The sequence below is a fragment of the Oryzias melastigma genome, linkage group LG13, assembly GCF_002922805.2.
Source record: "Oryzias melastigma strain HK-1 linkage group LG13, ASM292280v2, whole genome shotgun sequence".
Lineage (NCBI taxonomy): Eukaryota > Metazoa > Chordata > Actinopteri > Beloniformes > Adrianichthyidae > Oryzias > Oryzias melastigma.
Window position 1 is genome coordinate 10,245,947 of NC_050524.1, and position 22,158 is coordinate 10,268,104.

The following is a 22,158-nucleotide window of genomic DNA, read 5'->3' on the forward strand; positions in this document are numbered from 1 at the left end:
TTTAACCCAGTTAAGCCCACTGCATTCAAGAATAACAGAAAATCCAAACATTTTGGAATTAAAATGTTTTTAAAGCCTTTGATGAAATCTACAAAATTCATTTTTTCAATATCACTTTCACATAGTGTAAAGTTGGGTGATTTAGTAAGTTTTTGCTCACAACAATGTTATTTTAATATGTAAAAATATTGAGATGAGTGTTTAAGAAAAAAAAATCACCTTATTCACCCACAGTCACAAATTTGATCCACACATTTTTAACATTGTGTAAATGTATTATAAAGAATTAATTATCAACAAAATTTAATATAGCAAGTAATCATTAAAAAAGAACAGGTGATGAGTTCATCTCACCATAACATTTTTAAAATTAGCTACACTTTTCCCGCCAAAAAGGTTTTTGAGATTTCATGGAGGCAGCCATTTTAAACAGGAAAAGCCCTTCTACTGCCTCTAGTGGAGTGATGATGAACTGCAGGACAGAAAACATGGACTACGTTCTTTACAATAGGATTAAAAAAAAAAAGATTTGATCATACCCATGAAATAGGATATATGATATGAATGGTTACATAGGGTTAACTTACAAACGTGAAAACGTCTTTAAGTCCGAAAAAAAAAGAAGAAAAATCCCTGCTGGAGGTGGTTTGGGACCTCAGGGTGATCACCAAGGAAACTACATGTTACACCAAAGCAGGAATGAGTTCAACCAAATATCACAATGCAGGCTGGCCTTCAGAGAGCTCAGCTGTTCATTACATTAGAACTTTATCCCTGCAGCCCCTTTATTCACTCACTAAACATAATATAACACAAACAACACTCTGGACCTCATCCCAAGACAGTCCAAATTCTATTAACATGGAAATCCACAGGACACCGCGGAGACTCCCATCTGTCAGTGCAGTTGATGAAACCTATTTAGGTGGTTGCTCATGACGTCAAGCATCACTTTTAAATCGCCCATTAGGGAACACTCAGCTCTGTGCTTGAAAAGAAGTTTACAGTGAGAAAAAACAGCTGTTCAGAGGCTGTTTTTAGTTTCTGCAGGACACAACAAGGACACTACAAGGAAGAACATTAGGAAACGTAAAAATACTATCAAACTCAGTACTGCTTAGTTTGACCTGGAGGTGAGCTTGCTGGGAGAAGAAACTTTCCCCCTGTAGCAGGCTAGACAGATGATTGAAAAGTTGCTACATTAGTTTCTTCAGGCTGATTAGCAGCAACAGTTTCTGCTCTGAAATTACTCTTGATGAGTTTTCTTTTTTTTGACAGACATGAGTGCTAGAAAATTATTAGTTTTTAGTTTGGCTTTGACAAATAAACTGAGTTCTAGTTTTAGTAGTTTTCACACTTTATGTTTAAAAAGAAAAAGTTGATTTTAAAAGTTAATTTTGGCATTGATAATTCATAAAAGAGGTTTGACAAAAAGTAGCATTTTATTTTTCAATAAGATATTATTATCATTATTATTATTATTTAAAATGTATTACGTTTTATGTAATAATTACACATTTATAGAAATAATCCTAATAACTTTGCTTTTGAGTAAAAATAAAACATTAAGACTTTTGATTACATTTGTTATTTTTTTAATCTTTTTTTTAATCAAACAGTTTGAAAAAAATAAGAAATGAGAGAACAAAAAAGTGCATTCCTTTCCAATGGAAAAATGCTTGTCATAGTAAGAAATTAAACTCAGATTTAAAAGAAGACTATTTTCTTTATCTATTTTCAATCCACTTTTTTCAACTAAAAAAACGACACTGCAACATAGAAAGCAAAACATAATAGGAGCAGCATTTTTCAAACTAAAACATGTTCTGTTTGTTCAATACATTTGTTATGGTGTTTTTAAGGGGCACTGAACATAATTCTTAAATGCTAGAGAGGAATCTTTGTAAGCCTTAAACAGAACTGCATTTTAGTTTATAATATAACTAATATCGTCTCTTCAGACCCTTTGATAAAGGACAAGTACCACATACCAAACATTGTATTTTTCTAGAGCCCTGAACTCGGTATTATTCTACACTAGTCCTTTGTGAGCATGCATGTGACCCTAATTGATACAGTAGTGCTGGCTATGCTGGTTGTAAATCAAGTTTAGATAGTTGCTTAGGTTGTGGAAATGCTGCCGTGTGCAACTTTCTCCAGTTTACTCCGGTCAGCTCAATTCCCTCTCTTAGGATAATCTTCTGCTGGTTGATCTCATCAACAGTCCATCCACGATCAATACATTACTGCTGACTAATGAGGCCAGAAGAAGGCTAAACATAGTTGTTAAAGCCTTTGAAGTCATGTTTGATTTGCTTTATCAAGCGGCTACAAACTACAGTTTTAGACTGACGATTTGATCACCGGATTACAATGACTGTTCTGTGTTCCGTATACGTACCGTGATCCTTTCATCTCTGTCGTCAATGTTCACACCGTCTTTTTTCCATGATATTGTGGGTTCAGGGTGTCCACGAGGGGGCTGGCACTCCAGGACTGCAGGTTCTCCGGCCGCCACCATCACATCAGCAGGGTTTTGTCGGAAGTCATCGCGTAGAACTGCAAGAGAAGACAAAAAAATAGACATTATTAAAGACCCAGTCCAACAGAATCATGTTTTTAAAATGTGGACACACACACACATATATATATATATATAAATTATACCTAAAATAGAATTTTTGAGTAAATCTCTATTCAAATCGTTGTGAATCAGGACCAGACGAAAAGAATACAGCTTGATAAAGCCCAATGCATCCACTTGCACACAAAGAGATCCATTAAAGTCTTCATTTTCCTTATCTGAGCTGGTATTATGCTCAAAAATGCCTGCCTGGATAGCTCTAAGATTGCAGTTTTTTGTTGCACTAGTAATGTTAGATCGGGGTTGTAATCTAGTGTAAATAAAGAGATGATGGGAAGTCAGATGAGGCTTACTCTGTGCCAACAATCCTGCCCACAACTATTGATATTTGACAAAACTAAACCCATATGGCTTCTAATTACCTCATGTAATGCTGACAAAAATAGAAAAACAAACATATGTGCTGAGACACTCACAACGGACCAATTAACAGCTTCGGTCTATATAACCACACAGATTATTAGTGGGGATGAATGCATGTCCAGGTCATCAATATTACCTACTATGACCTTCCTTTTTGTTGACTAATGCACACACACAGACCGTTCATCACCTCTCCATCATCACTTCTTCATTTCCCCCTGACACTTCATATTTACATCACCCTGCGCTCATGCACCCGCTTTGCCTCGACACGCTCGCAAATCTACATTAGACCCAACCTGCCATCCATGTCACAGCGAGGAAATGATACGACTCTTATTTGCATCGATTTTCCCAGCCGCATGTGTTTAAAATAAAAGATGACACAGCCTTGGATTGTCAATATGAAGATACAAGAGCTCCCTCTCTGCTATTTCTCACATCTAGTGATACCACATTTAAGAGCACAATAGACAGAAAATGAGACACTCAGCAATTTTCTAGAGTGAACGCAGAATGGCAAAACCTATCCCAACTACCAACCAGTCTCTTCAGAATATCACACTGATAATAATGCTTTATGGTAGCCGTGGTAGAGAAGATCAAAGCTCCTCCACTTTCTGAAGGCTGAGGAGCAGCATATCTGTGACGCTCACGTCTGCAGCGGTAAACTGGATATTTACTGAGAGGAGAGAAAGTAATGAAAAAAGCAGCAAGTCCCCTTTCTTCAGCAAGCAGTGTCCCAGAAACGCATTTTCACTTTCTCTTACACATAAAAACAGAAATTAGGCCACAAATGAGACACCAATACAAGCAGAGATGTATTTTTATTCTTTTTGGAATAAAAGAAAAACCTATTTTTAACATATACTTGTTTTATCCATGTGTTTTCAAAGACCCACTCTGACAAGAAAATGGTGTTTTGGTGTTTTTAAATTGATCTTGGGGCAAGTTTCTATTGTTCATTGCCAAATTTTTGATACATACTTGCTTAATTCCTAAAAATATTGTCAAAAACCGTCTGTGTGCCCCCTACAGGTTGAATTGAGGTATTACAGTTTAATTTCATGATTGGTCAAACCTTCAGAAGTCTCACATCACGATCTGCAGCTCTAGTAATGTAACAGTCATGTTCTCCAAGTCCCGCCTCTCTGACTGGATTTTCAAATTTTGGCTGTGGGTGGAGTCAGACTCCAACTTCCCTGTTTGGTTACCCTTTAAGATCACCGCAGTCAGATTAAAGGACATTTTGCCATATCTAAGTCATGTTCCTCAGTATTTCCACTGGGGTTATTATATAATAAGTTTTGCAAGCCTTCGCTGGACAATCCCACCACCTCAAAGGACGGTATTTCTCAGAAATAGTGATTCATGATTCTTTTTCATGACTCATACTTATTTTTTTTACATCTAATGCCCTAAAAACGCTCTCATTCTGCTCCCTCCTAACAGTGAAGCAGTGTGTTGAATCCATTCAGTTTGGTTAACAGCAGATCAAGTCATTCAGGAATGTAAATGTAAACACCAAACATCCGTTCCATTAGAGTGCAGACTAGAAAACCCCATCCTTGCATAAAGGGATGAAGCCAACGCGTTCTAAAGAGGATTTCTGCTGGTCAGCCTTTAGAATCACAGTGAGCCAAACACTGAACACAAAATAAAAGAAGTGTGTGGGCTTTTGCAGCGTCTGCAATAAATGCATGGGTGAGTGAGCGCAGTAACTTTAACTGTGACATTAATTTTGCACCGTCTCTTCTCTGTGGGGTCTCGGAACCCCTGCCAGTCTCTCTGAATTATTTTTAGCGCAGCACCCCGTGTATTTGTCCCTATAGAACATAAAATGCGAAGCAAAAGGAGGAAAGCGAGAAAGAGATGCAGTATCGACTTGTTTGAGGCCCGAGGAGAAGCTGGCATCGTCGAGTGTTTACACCAGAAGTGGGGTGACCTCCAGCACTCACTCCCCCACCTCACTGCCCTCGCTTCTTCTCCAAACCAACACCTCCTTGTTATAAACACAGCTGAGTGCTGCACAGCAGACAGCCCGGAACATCTGCGTACAGGAAAACAAATTCCTCTGGGATGGAGGCAAGAGAGGAGACAGACGCAGCCAGACAGTCTGTCAGGCCGACAAACGGACCCAGATCTGAAAGGGTTTTAAGACGGACTCTTTTGCCAGAAACTTTGTTAGATCCGGAGTTGTGGCAGGGCTGGATTCTCCTGGCTTCCCTCTCCCTTTAACATCCATTCTTGCTCATTTTTTATGCTACATAAGCTTTTGATTGCTCTTGCCGTTCCCATTTTGGAACCCCAAAATCCACAAAAAAGAAGAATTTTACATTGTCTTGTGTCCTGAGAGTGTGCATGTGTGCGGTGTGGTCTCTATCTGGGTTTGGGATAATGAGCCCACTCTACCATTCTGTCTCTCCAGTGGGCCTGCAGCTGTCCCCTAGAAGATAATATTTCCTGGGCTATTAACAGTGAGGCCAAACTCTGTGTGTGCGTGTGTGTATTTGTGTGCGTTGAACAAGATTTTCATTTTGTAGCCTAATATGTGGAAATGGGCCAAAGTCACAGGTCCCAGCATGAAGACGCCTCTTTGTCCATCCTGGATTTGTTCAAAAATGTTGATGATGGGATGGAACAGGGCGGATATCCGGACTTGGACAGATATGAGTGTGCTTTGTCAAGGTAAAAGAATCTGTTCTACGTTGCGTTTCCTCTTTTCTGTAGCATCTGAACAAAACACTTATTATCATATGTAGCTGACATACTTTGCTGCAAGAAGAAGAAGAAAAAACAAACAGCTGACTGTGCATAAGACAACAAATTCATCACAAGACAGAAGTAGAGCGTGGTCTCCAATAAATGCTGGGCTCTGCCGAGCTACAACCCTCCAAACTGGTTGTACTACAATCCCTCTCAAGGTCCACAGAAGCAATCTGTAGCTGAACAGTCATTATTTTTTAAGATACAGACCATCTATTATGCTATGTTCATACGGGGCTCGGAAACATGCATTCAACCCATCACTTCCAATGAAAAGGTTCATCGACTCGCGTTCAAGCGGCCATTTTCAACTCAAATTTTGTGTAAACGCACCCGTATTTTGTGGCGTCTGCGTTTTAAAACTCTCACGTTCGGTTGGAATTATATGACTTCAAGACATTAATTTATAGGAAAGGAGCTGTGAAAGAAAAAGCCTGGTGCAAGATTTGTGGGATTTGCACAGTTTTCACTTTCTGCAATGAGCAAAGTCATAGCTGTGATGAATCCGCGTTCATGAAACCGCGTATCGCGCGCCACATGTTGCCACCTGATATAAACGCATGTTTTTGTGTGTTTTAGGTTTCCGTGTTCAAATCTCTTGCAATCACATGTCACTACGCAAGTTTTTAAGTTTGTTTTTGGGCTCTACATGCAAAAATGTCAGTAGAAAGTTTAACCAGTTGATCTTTGACCAATCAGGGACTTGGGTTTGGTAGTGTAATGCTTGGGTAGCATCCGTTTCAAGGCACAAAATTACTAACCATTAAGAAATTGATCATGAAGGATAAATGAATAATTACAGTTTATGCTCACTCAGAATTATATGACATTAAGTCTTTCATATACTAATTGAGCTGTGAAAGAAAAACCCCGGTGCAAGATTCTGAAGATTTGCACCGCTTCGATATTTTGGACCAAACCTTTTCCAACTATGACTACATACGCAAGTATTGGGTAGACCTAAACACAGTATGCTAAAAGCCTGTTCAAGAATGCCCATTTGGTGCGTTTTTGAATTTGCATCACATGCCCGTTGTGTATGTGGGAATCCCTAAGGTTTCTTCTTTTTTCCTGACTCAGGTTTTTTAGGAGTTTTTCCTTACCGGGAGGGAGGGTCTAAGGGCAGGGATAACCAGTTTTTGTAGTCTGTTTAGCTTTAACAATTGTTTATATTTTGAAGCCCAATGAGGCAAATCTCTTTGTGATTTTGGGCTATATAAATAAAATTGAATTGAATTGAATTGAATATGTAGTATTTAAAGTCAGCGGAGAAAGTTGCCTGGTGCTCTGAAAAACGCACAAGTTCATCCCATGCACAAGCTTTCCTCTGTCCATACACTCTTACAAACACAGGCAGACTTTTCCTCAGGAAATTGAAAACAGATGTTTAAATGTCAAATTAAAATGAGATTCCCGTGCTGCCCCTCCGATATTAATGAAAACGAAGACCTAATGCCACACACAAGTCAGGATGGGAAGATCAGATGAGCTTTGTTCTGAGGAAATGAAACCAAGTAAAACAAGCTCTCCTCGAACCTTTGTGAGGATGCAAGAACAGACCCACCGGGGAATTAAAGGTTTATCAGAATGCACATGGAGGCAATCCCGCAGAGACACACAGCCCAGCGTGGGTCTTGCCTTTGGCTTTGGATTCTGCCTTGAATCAGGATGGACACGGTTTATGCCAAACGGGAAGCAGAGGCTGGGTGAAAGATGAAGCCAAAGTTAGGAAACTAAGAGAAGGGAAGGAGAGGAAAAGAAAAAAACGTTTTTTTTTTTTTTTTTTTCCTCTTTGGCTTGTGTTCCAGACTTTCTTGTTGCTGAACTTTGTATGCTTCTTGAACTGTAACAATGCGAGGATATTGTGCCATCAGATGTTTCCATGGTATATGAGGCAGAAAAGATTTTCAAATACAGTGAAAGCACAAAGACATGACTGGAGTATATGTAGGTAGAGCTTCTAAGACTGACCCTTGGTTCTGGACTGCATTCCTGTAAAACGTATTGAGCATCTTGAAATCAAATTGCAACAACTTTCCAGGCTTTTTTTGTATATATCAAAGGACTAAAGAAGAATCAAAGATTTGTACCACTAAATGAAATAAATGTATAAAATGTTCAGTTCCTACTGCTAACTGGCAGAAGTGCAGTCAGTGCTTTCAGGGTTTGTTGGCAACTTTTTCTTATTTTTAAATATTCATCTGTATATGGATATATTCAACAAGTCGTCAAGCGACCACTTCTTTTAAAAAATGGATGTAAATGAGGGTTTCGGACTGTTTATGCCCGTTTTCGAGCTCTACGTACAAAACCCACGTCCATTAAACGCACTTTGAAAGTTAAATTAGGTATAACTGTGACCAATAAGGAACTTGGATTTGGAAGTGAGGTACGAATGGCATTCCTTTCAATTCATGGAAGTGCCGACCGAACTGATCATAGGGGATCAATGAGGTTTGTGCTCAGGCGGAATTAAATGACAACAAGGCTGAATCACAATTCTTCCCCTACCCCTACGACTTCTCCCTACCGCTCCAATTGTAGGGGCATTAGAAGAGGTAGGGTTGTTAGAAATTGTTTTTTGAGGGCTAACCCTCCGTAACCATGAGAGTGTTCCGCAAAATGTTGTGCCGCAGAGTAGAAGCGCTTTTCTTCACGTGGGTATGCTCTGAAGCGCATACGTTTACATTTAAATGTAAAAAATGACTTTTTGTTTTAGCATGACCTTTTTAAAGTTGTAATGCCAATATTTTTATACAGTTCTGAGAGATAGCAGCTCAGCATTATCGTAGCTATTGATGACATCATTGAGTGGGAGTAACATCCAAATTTGAGGACGCTATTTTTCCATATTTCTCAATTTGGAGGGCTAAATGTAGGGGTAGGGTGAAGCCATGGTATCGGGTAGTGACAGTCCAGTGTGAACCCCATATGCTAAATACCCGTGCAGGAATGTAGATTTAGAATATGCCCGATGTGTGCATAAGATAAAACTCCACTGTATTCATTATAAGCACTAAAAATCCCACAAGTGTAACAGCCTTTTTACTGCTTGCCTCCATCCTGATTCTCTTCACATGGCCTCCAGCTCTGCCCTATGGGACAAACCCTCACTATTCACACATCTCCCACTTCTCTCAACACATAACCTCTACATCTTCCATTCTTCTTGGCTTGCACACTGTGTGACAAGACAAACTCATAGAAAAAGTAGTCTAACCCATGCAGTTGCATTGCCAGTTGAGTAATTAGCCACAGGCGAGAGAACTGTGCTTACTAACTAAAAAAAAAGATCTAACTTCTATGATGGTGGGTGTGAAAAGACCTCATGCAGAAGAAACTTGGCCCTCCTTGTTCTCTCCTGACTCTATCCTCACCCTCACTCAGATGATACTGGACACTTCAGACTGTCTTCTTCTTTTGCTTTGACTTTATGCCTTTTTGTGCAACCCAGCCTCCACAGCACTGAGCACGGCCGTTATGCTGTCCAGGACTGATGAATATAGACTTGACATTCACAGCTTTGTGCATATGCACAAAGACAGAAATAAACCTGACAAGCTGGGATGTAGAAATAATAGTTTACATAGCAATAAAGCTATCAGTTTTTCCACTTCCTACATTTTTTGTTCCGCTAACACTTAATTTATAGATTTCCAATTTATGTTGTAATTCAGTATTTATAAATCACTTAGAAAACAATAGAAGGCTGTCTCGACAACCGTGACATTCAGTGTGGGGTCACATCTGGGGAGTCACATCGATTAAAAATGCCTGACAGCCAGAGTGCCTTCTCGGCTGCTAGATATCTTGCGGACGTCCGTAAATATGTCAGCGAGAGCAGACTCTGTTACCCCACTGGCCTTTAGGGTTTACACCTGCGCAACCCAGACACCCTAAGGTCAGGATCCAAACTCACATCAAATGTTACGTCACTGATTAGACTATAAACCAAATCTGTAAGAGATGCAGAAGAGTGCAAAAAGATAAGGAAAACACAGCCATGTGCTACAACACATAACCCATCTAACTTGCAGATTACTATTATGCAAATATAACCAGTTATGCTCTAAATTTATCTTTAGCTGCACTTTCCTTCACGTCTGAAATGGAGTGTATGTGTGGATGCTGTCAGTCTTCTTTTCGCAGTCATTTGCAAAAAGCAACAGCTCATCCTTTAACAGAGAGGCTAGAATCTGAGCAGATAAATACAGCTGGCAATTTAATGATTTGGATTTCCCAGCCAAAATTGATTCCCATCATATCAATTATCTGACGTTTCCGTCATCCCTGCAACCCCCTGATGTGCGAAGATCCAGACGAACATTTAGAGGAATAAAACTGTCTATATACCATAGAAATAAAAATGACTTGGAACCTCCAAATACAGTACTTACCCTGCTCAGATTCATTCAAATGTAGTTAGAAAAATCACTTTGGTTTTAGACTATGAGATCATTTCATGAAAACCTGTCTTCCAGTGCTTTGTCAGACTGTTAAAATTTGTTTTTTTTTCTTAAAGTTGTGGCTCAATTGTGATCTGAAAAAGCTTAATTCCACTAACTGGATTATTTAAAGTCCCACTCCTATCATCTTTTGATCTATTTTTAAGTTTCCACTGTTTTTTTTTTTTAGTTATGATTATACCCTTTTTAGCCAAAATAAAAGAAATCTGTTGTTCTCTAGGACATAGTTTCTGTAGAGTGGCACTATTTCATTAGAAATTTGCCTCTGAGGTGTGGTACCGTTGGCGTGGAGCGACCCCACCCCATTCCTCTTATCTGCCTTGGCTTATGGCTTGCCCAGCACACTTTCTATATCTCAAAGAAGCTCTTTTTCAAATACCTTTTTTTTCCATTTGCACTCGATTCACACTGATTTGAATAAAGAAATTTTAGCTTAATTTAAACAATTTCTGTCTTGCATCATCAGAAAAAATGTCACTAGTATATGTTAAAAACACCCACAAACTTAATTTTCATCGGATTGGGTCTTTAAAACCTGTGAAAACAGGAAAGAAGTGTGTTCTGAAGGAGAAAAGTCTGGCTGACATAGCTGTGATAACATTGGGGTAAGTCTGTGAAAGCATTTCAAACCCTCCACGTCAGGTGTTTATAGCCTCTTCTCTACACCAGACCGGGCAGAACTAAAAGTGGCATTGAAGTGGGCATGCCTGTGCTTGCCTTGCACCAGAATGGCCACTGAGTGCAGAGGCTCTGTTCCCAAATATATGCAAACCTCATGTGCAATTAGCAGCCCGCGGCGATTATGCTTTTGCAAAAAGACACTCAAGCATTCACTCACAAGAACACGCACACCACATAAAAGAAGTTTTGCCCTAGAGTTGCTCAGACAGAAGAACCATTGAGTGAGTGTGTTTGCTTAAACGGTCATAAGTCTTCTCGTCAGGCCTGAGGAAAAAGATGGCGTACAGCGAGTGCGGCGAAAGGCACAGAGGGCAGCGGGGAGGCAGGTTTTATGTGAGTGACTGGGTAAATGAGTGACTTGGCACCTCATAGTTCAATAAACAGTGCCTGTTTGATTGGGGTGCTGGGTGAGCTGGAGTTTGGGTTAAAGTAAGGAGCGTTTCGAAAGCTGGACCTGCAAAGTAAAGAATATATAAAGGAAAAACTTCCCGGTAACATATCTTAGGAGTCCCTAAAGGGACATGAAAGCTTTATATATCTATATATATGTGTACACATATATCTATATCTATATCTATATATAGATATATATAGATATATATTATATATATAAACATAAATTTAAACAATATAAATAAACTATTAAATAATACATATTAACTGTATTAAATATATTTAAAAAATATTAATAATTGTATATAACATATTATCATTCAATATATAATATATATATATACAATATTTGTATATTATATATACATGTTTATTGTATATTATATGACATATTCTCTCCTTATTTGCAGGAGTTAGGGACCAGAGGCATCCGCGTAAAAGCAGACTCCGCGAATATAGAGAACCCCTCTCCCCCATGGCCGAACGATGTCTGTTTCTGATCAATGCTCCTCATAAACACCTCTGATCATGCTCTGTTAAACATTTATTAAAGAACATTTAAGTATTGCTTAACATAAAGAGTTTATTTTTTAATTTCGAAAAAAAGAGTGTACCACAGCCGTAGCGACAGGATACTTTATGACAGAGATGATGTCACTCCGTCTCTGTGCCTTAAAATCAGCTGCGTGTGCTTCCTAATTTATCAAATAATAAACACCCTCTCCGGATAATAATCATCCACTGCAATCTTCTTCAGGATATTAGGAATTTTTTTTGTCCGCTTCTGAGTCAGCTGATGCTATTTCTCCATGCAGGGACATGAAGAGGGGAGGGAAGGGGCGAGGGTGTGCTCCTCTTGCAGACAGGGAGCGCGGATAGATACTCGCCCTATGCACTCCGGAAATGTGAATATGCCTTGGAACCCTGTATATATATGTACATAGATATATATATATATATCTATGTACATACTGTAGATATATATATATATATATATATACTGGTTTTCATGTGCGCACTAGATAGTAAGTGGTACGCACCTGTTTTTTTTTTGTTTTTTTTTTTGTAGAAATCGTTTCAGAGGCTCCGTACATATCTGTCTGAATAAAATACACCACACTCAAAAAACTCCCATGGGAACACTCAACAACACAATGCAAGCTGCATAACAACATCTGCATGGAATTATCACATTTAAGTTTAATGAGTGAAAACACCGACACAATATTTGTGGATTTGTGAGCTTCTGATGGATCAAGTCGTTAATCTGACTCCATATAAAAGTGATCCTGAGTCAGCGTTTGTTCTCCACCCAGAGCCTGTTACCTGTTTGGGAAACACTAAGTTGAATGCACTGAGAAAAGTCTTCTCATTAGGGGAAGAAGTTGAATAAAAATTCCACATTTACAAAGTGCAGACCTGATGCCAAAAGAATACTTTTTGTTTCCATTCCTAAAGGGAGCGTTAAGAGAATTTTTACTGTGCCATAAAATAGTAATGAAGCAGATAAAGATGGAGAAGCAGGTAAACAGATATTTTACAAGCGGAGACCTGCCTCCGTTGGCACCTCGCTCCAAGAACATTAATGTCAACGGCACAGCAATACTGCAACAGTCAGAAGCAAAGTGACACGTGAGCTTCGCCTCTATTTTTAGATTTAAGAGCTTTAGACAACAGGGGCTTTAAATGTGTCTACAGGTGAGGCTTCTGCAGAATAAAGGAAACTGACAAGCTTTCAGTAACTTAGCTTTACCCGCTCACAGTGGAGCCTTAAGCTGGCAACTCACTGCATAGAAACACAAAAGAGCAGATTCTGCTGGATAACGCACTGAAACACAACTGAGCAATGCACAATAACTCTTTGAATTTGTCTTCTCTTTTAAACACAAAAAAACACACAGGTGGCTGCGTTACACTAAACGTATCTGCATAGTTAAGGAAAACTAAGAAAATGCAGACAGTGACTTTCAAATGTGATATCCAAGTTGTAGGTAAAAAACACTTAACCATTTGAAAATGGCCAAATGATTAAGAAAAAAATCCTTAGTTTATGGAAAAAGTTCTGTTCTCTGAGATGATTCTTCAAGATTATTTTGCTATTGACAAACATCCTTGATATGATTGTTTTTCTTGCAAGACAGAAAGTGAGACATTTTTTTTCCTGAAACAAGACTCTTTTCTCTTCTTAAGATTCAGTTTATTGCAGCATAAACTAGTCTGGTCCTTGTTCTAATAGAAATGTTTAACAAATTTTAGTGTCCAACAGTTCAATTTCTTTTTAAAACCTTAACATTGACCACAAAAACATTTTCAATTTGCAGATATGATTATCAGCAACAATATCTAAGCTATTGGTTTCACTTAAAATCAAAAACATAGCCTGTCACTGAGTAAATTACCATTTTCAGGATCCATATAATTTTAGACCAAACTAGGATGTTAGATAATAGAAAAAGATAATTTTGGGTAAAGACCCATTCTGATGAAAATGGTGTTTTTAAAGTTTTCTTGAGGCCTTTTTTTCCTGTTAATACAGTAAAAAAAAGTAAAACTCAAAATTGCATTTCTGAGTATTTCTTTGCTCAAATTATGATGAATCAGGGACAGATGAAAAAATTCTGTTTGAAAAAGAGTGAAATTGTGACAAGTTAATACGCTGGACAGGCCACAATTTCCCTGCTCTGACCTCCCAGCTATGGGGAGGGGAAAAGGGGACGGGGTCGCTCCACATCAACAGTACCACCCAAAGCTCAGAGGTGAAATTCTAATAAACTGCTGCCACCTTTCTCAGAGAAAACAACACCAGTTGATTTTGGCCAAATATGGCATAAACATAATTAGAATACCACTGGGAAGATTTTTATAAATAATTCTAATGATGTTTGGAGTGGGACTTTAAGTTCCAGTGCAACATAAAATATCAAAGTGGCTTTCTATCCACCTAAAAGCAGAGATCAGACTGCTTTGGTCACTAACCAGAGAATCTAAACAGTGCAAAGAGTGTGACAGGAACTCTGCATGTTTGCAGATTGAACATTAGTCCACACAGAATCCTCATTACAGAAACCCCCCATAAAAAACACCTTTCCTCGTAAAACACCCAGAGTTTCACACGGCTCGGTTCACATTGTGTCAGTTATGTTTTCTGACAATATCTCACTGTGAGCTGCCCTCCCCTCTGTGTGGCCTCACTTGCTAACCTTCTCCCAGCATCTGCACATATGAGGACCTTATTAAAACAATCTTCCCAATTAACATTCCTGGGCCTTGGAGCCTCCGTCCGCCCTCCCCCATGGATCTCATCCAGCGCCGCTTCAGATCTGACCCCTCCTCGTTTTTATTATGACAAAGAAGCTGTGCAGGATCCAGAGCAGCCACGGGACCCCTGAATGGGAGTTTTGAGAAGAGAGATGTGAGGCAGCTTGTTTTTCCTTCTTTGCAGAACCTGTGCAGAACATGTGGCCTTCTACTTTTGTTTGCTCATCTGTGCATTGCATGTGGAGGAGGAGGGCATGCAGCAATGCATAAATCAATTAGTTCTACACAAATGCGTCTAATTGAATTTGACTTAGGAGTGGCACAGCCTCATTTGTGGAGGTGAATAACTCATGATCCTGGGCAGGAAGGTGTCCTGTAACAGGACTCTCGCTATGGGTGAAATTAGATCCATAAACACAATACATTTACCTGCAGAGTGAGAAATGACCTGCCGGTTGCCCTCATCAGAGCATATTGGAGTAAAAAAACACCAGCCACAAATCTTTTCACTTCACTATTATTGTGAGATCTAATGGCCAGATAACAGGACATGCCTCAGTCTCGTGCTCATCTTTCCAAAACAAAGCTTTATTATTCACAAACAGTCCAGAGCCATACTCTGGTGTTATATAGCCGGGCTGTGCAAACAGGACAGGCCGGGGGAAATGGAGCGACCCAAGAGATGAGAAGTTCACAGCGACCGGGCTTGATGTCAGCTGTTTGCCGTGGGATAACTGGACCTTGTGTTGGTTAATTTTTAACGTTCACCTCTGCGGCAAAGCAGAGTTTATGACGGTTGAGTCAGCACCTGCGGGCGCAGTGGTGTGTTTGCTTGTTTTTAAGTTCTTCCAAATGACTCTGCTGCCAGTCTGTTTGGTCTGAGCTTAATTAATGCCAGCTTAATGAGATCCAGTGGCCATGTGGAGAAGGGACGTCTCCCTTGAACACGTCAGGCACGCTAATTTAAACCAGGAAAGTAAGAAGTCTTCCTTTCATCTTAAATTAGTGTAATGGAAGTTTGCGAGACACTTAGTTTCCAATGAGAATCTAATTTGATAGAAGCTTAGGAAGTTGAATGATTGTTGGAGAAAATAGTGTCCTGGTTGGGACAGGAACATAAAGTAGAATTACATCAGCACTGACTGGGGGAGAGTAATATGAGAGCGTCTGTCTGAGGGAAACAGGCAAGCTCAGAGGAAAATCTGGACAGGAAAAAAAAAAAACACACACACACAGGGGGATCCAAATGTAATGTTACAGCAGATCCCTCAGCATTTCGTCATGGCCACTTTCATTTCCACCATCCAGATCCCTCTCCAAGCACTTTACCAGACACAGGGGAGCCAAGGGAAAGGAGGACGAGGGACGCAGACAGGAAGCTTTTGGAGGGGTTAAGTAAAAGAGAAGAGGTGGTGGTCTTCCAGAGGTACAGGGCACAGGAATGTTAAAGAGGGTGAGACAAAGCAAATAAAGGTACTGGTATCCAAACATGTGCTGCAGCTCTGGAGGGGCACATCTTTCTCTGATCAGCTGCTGTCCCCATTGCAATGGTTTCCACATGGAGCCCTAAACCCTCCCAGATGGACTCCGAGAAGATGAAAAGATGCTCATAACCCGATCTAAGACGGGGATCTGTTACAGTGGGAAGTGATACGCAAAAAGAAAGGATGAGGGAATGCTGTCAGATATCATGTGCCAGACACAGATGCAGAGTTGGAATCTTATCCCCGGCACCCGCCTAACGAGCAGGATCGTCCTCCTTTAAGATCCCTGCCAACACTTTGGCGATATAGCGTTTCACTGCACTTGTCAACTTGTCAAACATGTAAAACTGAGCATCGCTGGTGCCAAGGAGAAAGTCTTGCAAACGTGCCAGAAACTATATTGATCCCAGTGAAATCGACACTCAAGATTGACGCTAAATTCTACATTTAGCCGCTTAAATTTCCCATTTAATGGGTCGCAGACAAGTGCATGGGGGAAGTTTGGTTCCTATTGTTTTATGAGCTTTTGTTGCTACTGTTAATGGGCCTGTAGTAAGTCTGTCAACGGATTTATCTTCCTGCTCTCTGGGATACAAAAGAGGGCCAAACAGAGCGGAAAATTTAAAGCCACTGCATCTATGCAACCCGCAGAACTACAAAATATCCGTCAGACTTGTCCAGGTGAAAAAGAAATCCTCCCCTCCCCTGAGGAACTTCATGATCCTTGCATAGAATTTGAGAATTCAAGCTCTTGGTAGGGGATTTTCTTTTTTTTTTTTTGCAGAGTAAATTTTTGCTACATAAAGCACATCCGCTAACATAATCTATTCTCCCAATGTCAGTGTAATGGAATGAAAAAGGAGTTACATTTGGTACAATAACTTTGTCAAAAAAAAATTAAATAAACAAAAACAGAGACATCGCTGGGAGTGAACGTCTGTCGGCTGATTTTTGAGAAAGACAATCAAATATTGTTCTTCCAATCTCATCCCCCCGCAGGCTGTCCCTGTACGGTGCAGTTACATGATCTTTAGAAATATCCACATCTAAAAAAAAACTGTTTTTGATCATCTCATCACAATCCTTTGGCAGGTAATTATTTTAGGAAGAGAGAAAAAAACTCCTGGCAGGTTGGTGGGAAACAATAAACCCAGAATGAAATTATTCAAGATCAGCTGTTGGGGGTTTATTTTCATAGAATCAAGTCGTTCTCTTGACGGTGTTCAATTTATTATTTTTGATATTACATATTTATCCATTCATCACAAAGACTGAATGATAAAATTGTTTGCAGACAGAAAAGAAAAGAAAAACTTGAAAAAGACTGCTATTTGCACTTAAACAGTGGTATGTAAAGAGCTGCCAGGTGGTGTGGTCAGTGTACACAAGCATGTGTTACCCCTTCATCGTTATTCCCAGGCACACAGGAAACTGCTCTACTATACTGCTCGTTATCCTTCTGAGGCTGTAAATGATGCATTCCCTTTAACTTTGGTTTAGGTGAAAGAGGGGGCGTTTGACTTATCTTGGGGTTGCAGTCGAACTATTTTATTTTGGCGCAAAATGAGGTATGACATTTGGTGTACAGTAGAGGTCTAGGGAAAGATCGATTCTGAGATATATTGTGAAATTTCATCTATCCATCCATTTTCTTGACCGGTTTGTCCCTTTCGGGGTCGCGGGGGTACCGGAGCCTATCCCGGCCACTGATGGGCGAAGGCGGGGTTTAGCCTGGACAGGTCGCCAGTCTGTCTCAGGGCCTCAATCACACACCCATTCACTCTCACATTCACACCTAGGGGCAATTTAGAGTCACCAATCAACCTGAAGCATGTTTTTGGACGGTGGGAGGAAGCCAGAGTCCCCGGTGAAAACCCACGCATGCACGGGGAGAACATGCAAACTCCACACAGAAAGGTCCCAGCCGGGATTCGAACCGGGGCCTTCTCGCTGTGAGGCAAGAGCGCTAACCACTGCGCCACCGTGCAGCCCGTGATATTTCATTTGCCGTTATTTATATTGATTTATGAAAAAAACACAAAAACAATCAAAACTGGATTACATATCCACGCAAAACTGTAAAATGAGGTAAGGGTGGGATTTTATAAGCTTGCTTCTTCCCACTCCTTTTCAAGCAATAAATCAAACTCTACTTGACTTTAGTTAATAATTATGAGATTTATTGAATCAAATGTGACCTAACTGTGTTTTTTTTTTGTTTGTTTTCTATTTTTTGATCAATGCATTTCATTATTTCTGTAATGAGTTTGAAATATTTGTGTATTTTGTCCTGTATTTTTCACAATTTATGCTTGAAATAAACCAATCAATCAATTAATCCATCAACCGATCAATGAGATTTATTTATTATTTATGAACAGTGTGTTACTTTTGTTTTCCACTTAAACCCCTGACAACACTTCACAGTAGTTTCTTTCCTCAGTCATACTTTTAGAACCTTAACTGTTAAGGCACATTCATTCTATGTTTTTTTTTCTCGTATTGAAAAATATTTGTTGTGGGAATCATATAATATTGACTTTTCCATTTAAGAAGATACTTATTAATTTATTAAAAGAAAAGCACCATGAATTTGCTTGGTAAAAACAACTTGTATATGAGATACAGTTGCAGTTCTTAGCATTGTGATCATTAAATAATTTTTTTTTTTACCTTTTTTAACATGAAAGGTGCATTCTTATTCAGGCATAGTTTTTTTAAGTCATAATATTGAAAGAATACTGAAAACTTACACGATTTGTATCGTATTGTGAGACGGGTATCACAATGCATATTGTCAGACTGAACAGTACTTGCTTTAGAATAGAAAAACTTTACAGTTTGGCTTTGAAATTCACAATCAAAGTACTTTTAAATCGGAGATTTAGTGCCATAAAGTGGCAAACAATGCACAGTCTGTTTACTTGACTCCATGATAAGCAGAGCGGTTCAAACGTCCTCCATGAAAGTGTCCACTGACAGAGAGATACAGAATGATATCATCAGGACGGCATGGAAGGTCCCACAGCCATCATCATTCTCCTCATTATGTCCTCAGAAATCTCAACTTCCTTAATCTTCAGGGGTCAGGATTTAGGAAAAAAGATAAAAAACCTCTTCCTCTGTTCACCGTCTGATAGGAGATAGCATGCTTCACAGGGGGAGACAATTTTGCACAAAATCCCGCCAGCGCCTCCCTTCTGAGCTCATCACCAGATGAATCCATGTTGACTTTCTGCCAAGCGAGCTGATGATAAGAGTCCAGAGGCAAAGAGCTACATTATACTCAACAATGGAGGAAAAGCAAATCTGGGCTAGGATGCGACGAGGCTTGTTGCTGCAGCAGATGAGGGTGTTTAGTTTTTTGGGAAGCAGAGACAAACAATGCAGACTATGTGGGTGTGACCTGACGGGAAGCACACGCTATGGGTAACATCAATAAAATCCTCCCCATGTTGTATTTCTATAGCAGAGAATACCTTTAAATACGAATACACGGTTAGTTTGTGGAGTTCAAACTCCATGTGTTCAGAGTGAAGGATGGAGTTGGAAGTGCTTTTCAATAAACATACCAGTTTTTTCATCTTAACTGTAAACATTATACTCCCCTGTAAACATGGGAATCTGCCCACAGAGTTGAGGACTGATTGCAAATGAACACATCCCAGCAGAACTACAGTCAACATGCTTTCTATTGTCTGAACCCCCACCATGTTCTGTGTATGCGAGAGCGATAGCATCTTAACCTCAATCTCTGTCTGGAAGGCCTTGAGAGCCTGTGGGAGACTGCACACCTGCATAACAGACAATAGGGAATGCTCATGGGCTGTGGTCGCCTTTGAAGTGGCAATAGATTGGAGCTCAATACCGCAGTCCCTTTTGTCACGTGCATCACTCTGTGGTTTCGGTGCACAGCCATTGTGATGAGAGACAACTTTGAGATGAGTGAAGCAGAGCTTTTGAAGACATGGAAGTGTTTGGTTGACCAGCAGTTCCACATCAGACAAAGTTTTCATTTGAGACGTAAACAGAGCCGCAACTCGGGAGGATGTCTGCAGAAAATACACACCGCAGTACACAACCACTGCGGTCCAATTTGGTTTGGTTTTCATAGCAAACCTAATTAGGATAACATAATTACCATAACAGACAAAGAAAATACAAGGTAGGGGTAAGGAATATTCATTGAAGATGACCTGAGAATTTGGGATTAGAGGAGAAAACATCCAACTCAACTTTTTTTGTGGAACAAAAATTAACTTTCCTCCTTGTTTTGCTTACAAACTGAGGTTGAGAAGTAAAGTATGCAAAGAAATTCAGTTTTCTGATCATGCAGAATTTAATAACTACTATAATAATAACTCATATTCCATCTAACACCTTGAACCACATTTTTCCCTGTCAGCATATACGAGTTACATTAGCTCTTTAATGTTTGAGATTTTTAATAGAGTTGCTATTTTGGAAAGCTAGTTCCCAGTTCATTAGATCCTGGTTACTCCCTGTTGCTGAGTTTGCAAATTCACTCCATGCATTTTATTTTCCACAGTGAAAAACTAGTAATGCAGCCTTAAGGCAGGTATAAAAACAGGCAAGACTCCAGGTAAAGGACGTATACAGACCTTTATTACCTTCCTTGAAGGCCCAAAGTGCTTTATAGTCACAGTCCCATTCACGCACACCAATGGGGGTTCCATTGTCAAACACTGATGCCAACCTATAACTACCAATGTGGGGTTCAGCGTCTGGACCAAGGACATTTCTATACATGAACGGGCAAGGTGGAAACCAAACCTGCGATCTTCCAACTGGAGTTTGACCACTTTACCTCTAGTGTTGTGGAAAGGGGCAGCCTCCTTTCACTGACCCAACATCATAACAAAACCGAACACAATCTGGATCCAAAATAGTTTTTCACCTTCAGTGGTAGGATTAATTATCCATCACAACCCAACTCTGGGTAATTTTTCTTCAACCTTATTGTTTTATTTCATATCTGACTCTGGAATTGCATCATATCCCATTGTGGGAACTCTGGGGTTTGATATAGGTACTAGGATGGAGTCAACAGTCTTTGAATCAGACAGTTCAAACCCAGAGTTTCTTTCTTTCATGCTTTTTTCTACCATTATACTTTTTTTTCAGTTAATAAACAGACATGTTAACTTTGCTACTTTGTCTTCCTAGACGTCGTATTTTCTGCAGTATTAGGTTAACTAACAACAATAATATTACATTAAGCCTTAAAATCCAGAGCACCTTATATATAGACTCATTCTGTTTGTGCATATTGATGTTGAAGCAATTTTGAGAAGTACACGGCGCTCAGTCAAAATATTTGGTTGGATATTGGTGTGAATATGCTAACACAGCTAATGTGGCTAACTTGTAAGTGGGACTTTTTTAATGTTATTAACAAGGTTGGTGTAGTCACAGGAAAGTTTGAATTAGCTGTATCAGTCAGTTTTTTTGTGGTTGGGAGTTAGAAGTTTTGTGAATATGCTAACACGGCTAGCTCACCTAACGTGGCTAACAAGTAGCACGCTACAAATAAGTTCTAGAATCACTGTGAACTTAGTTAATAAAAGCGTATGTAATTGCAAAATGATGAGTACTAAACACCGCTCCTCTTGACGACTAAATGAGCAGAACCCCTGACGATGAAAAAGAGACACCATAAGCACAAGCTCCAATGCTCTGTCCTCATAAGGCTGAAAATCTAGCCAGTATTGTCCTGAAAACCTAATATCTCCCTCTCTATATGTCAGCATCTATTTGATTCGCCTCCTTAACATCAAGCCACTCACACATGGAGTGACTCTGTTCATTGCAGGGGTTCTGCTGTGCTTGCCTGAGTGTGATACTTTCAGAATCACTGGGTACTGAGCCAGACAAGCACATCTTCTACTGTGGCGACAGATGAGGTGGTACAGTTTGCCTCCTCACAATGACGAGTGATGATCTCTTTAGGGCTTTTTGGTGTTCGCGCATGTACTTGGAGATTGTAGTGCACTGGTGTACGAGTCATTTTCATCAGCGGTTGTCTGTGTGACACCACAAGATAAATGGCCTCTAAGTTGATTCTACAGATCTAGCTAAATTT

General features: G+C 39.7%; 1 protein-coding gene across 4 annotated transcripts in view; it reads right to left on the bottom strand.

The window, feature by feature from the left end:
• The window catches only part of robo1 (roundabout, axon guidance receptor, homolog 1 (Drosophila)), a 280,040-nt gene that overhangs the window by 51,224 nt on the left and 206,658 nt on the right, over positions 1 to 22,158 (bottom strand). For all 4 annotated transcript variants that reach the window (XM_024277075.2, XM_024277073.2, XM_024277076.2 and 1 more), the window contains one exon: positions 2,402 to 2,559. In XM_024277075.2, the coding sequence (XP_024132843.1) occupies positions 2,402 to 2,559 (158 nt within the window). The remainder of the gene's footprint in view (positions 1 to 2,401; positions 2,560 to 22,158) is intronic.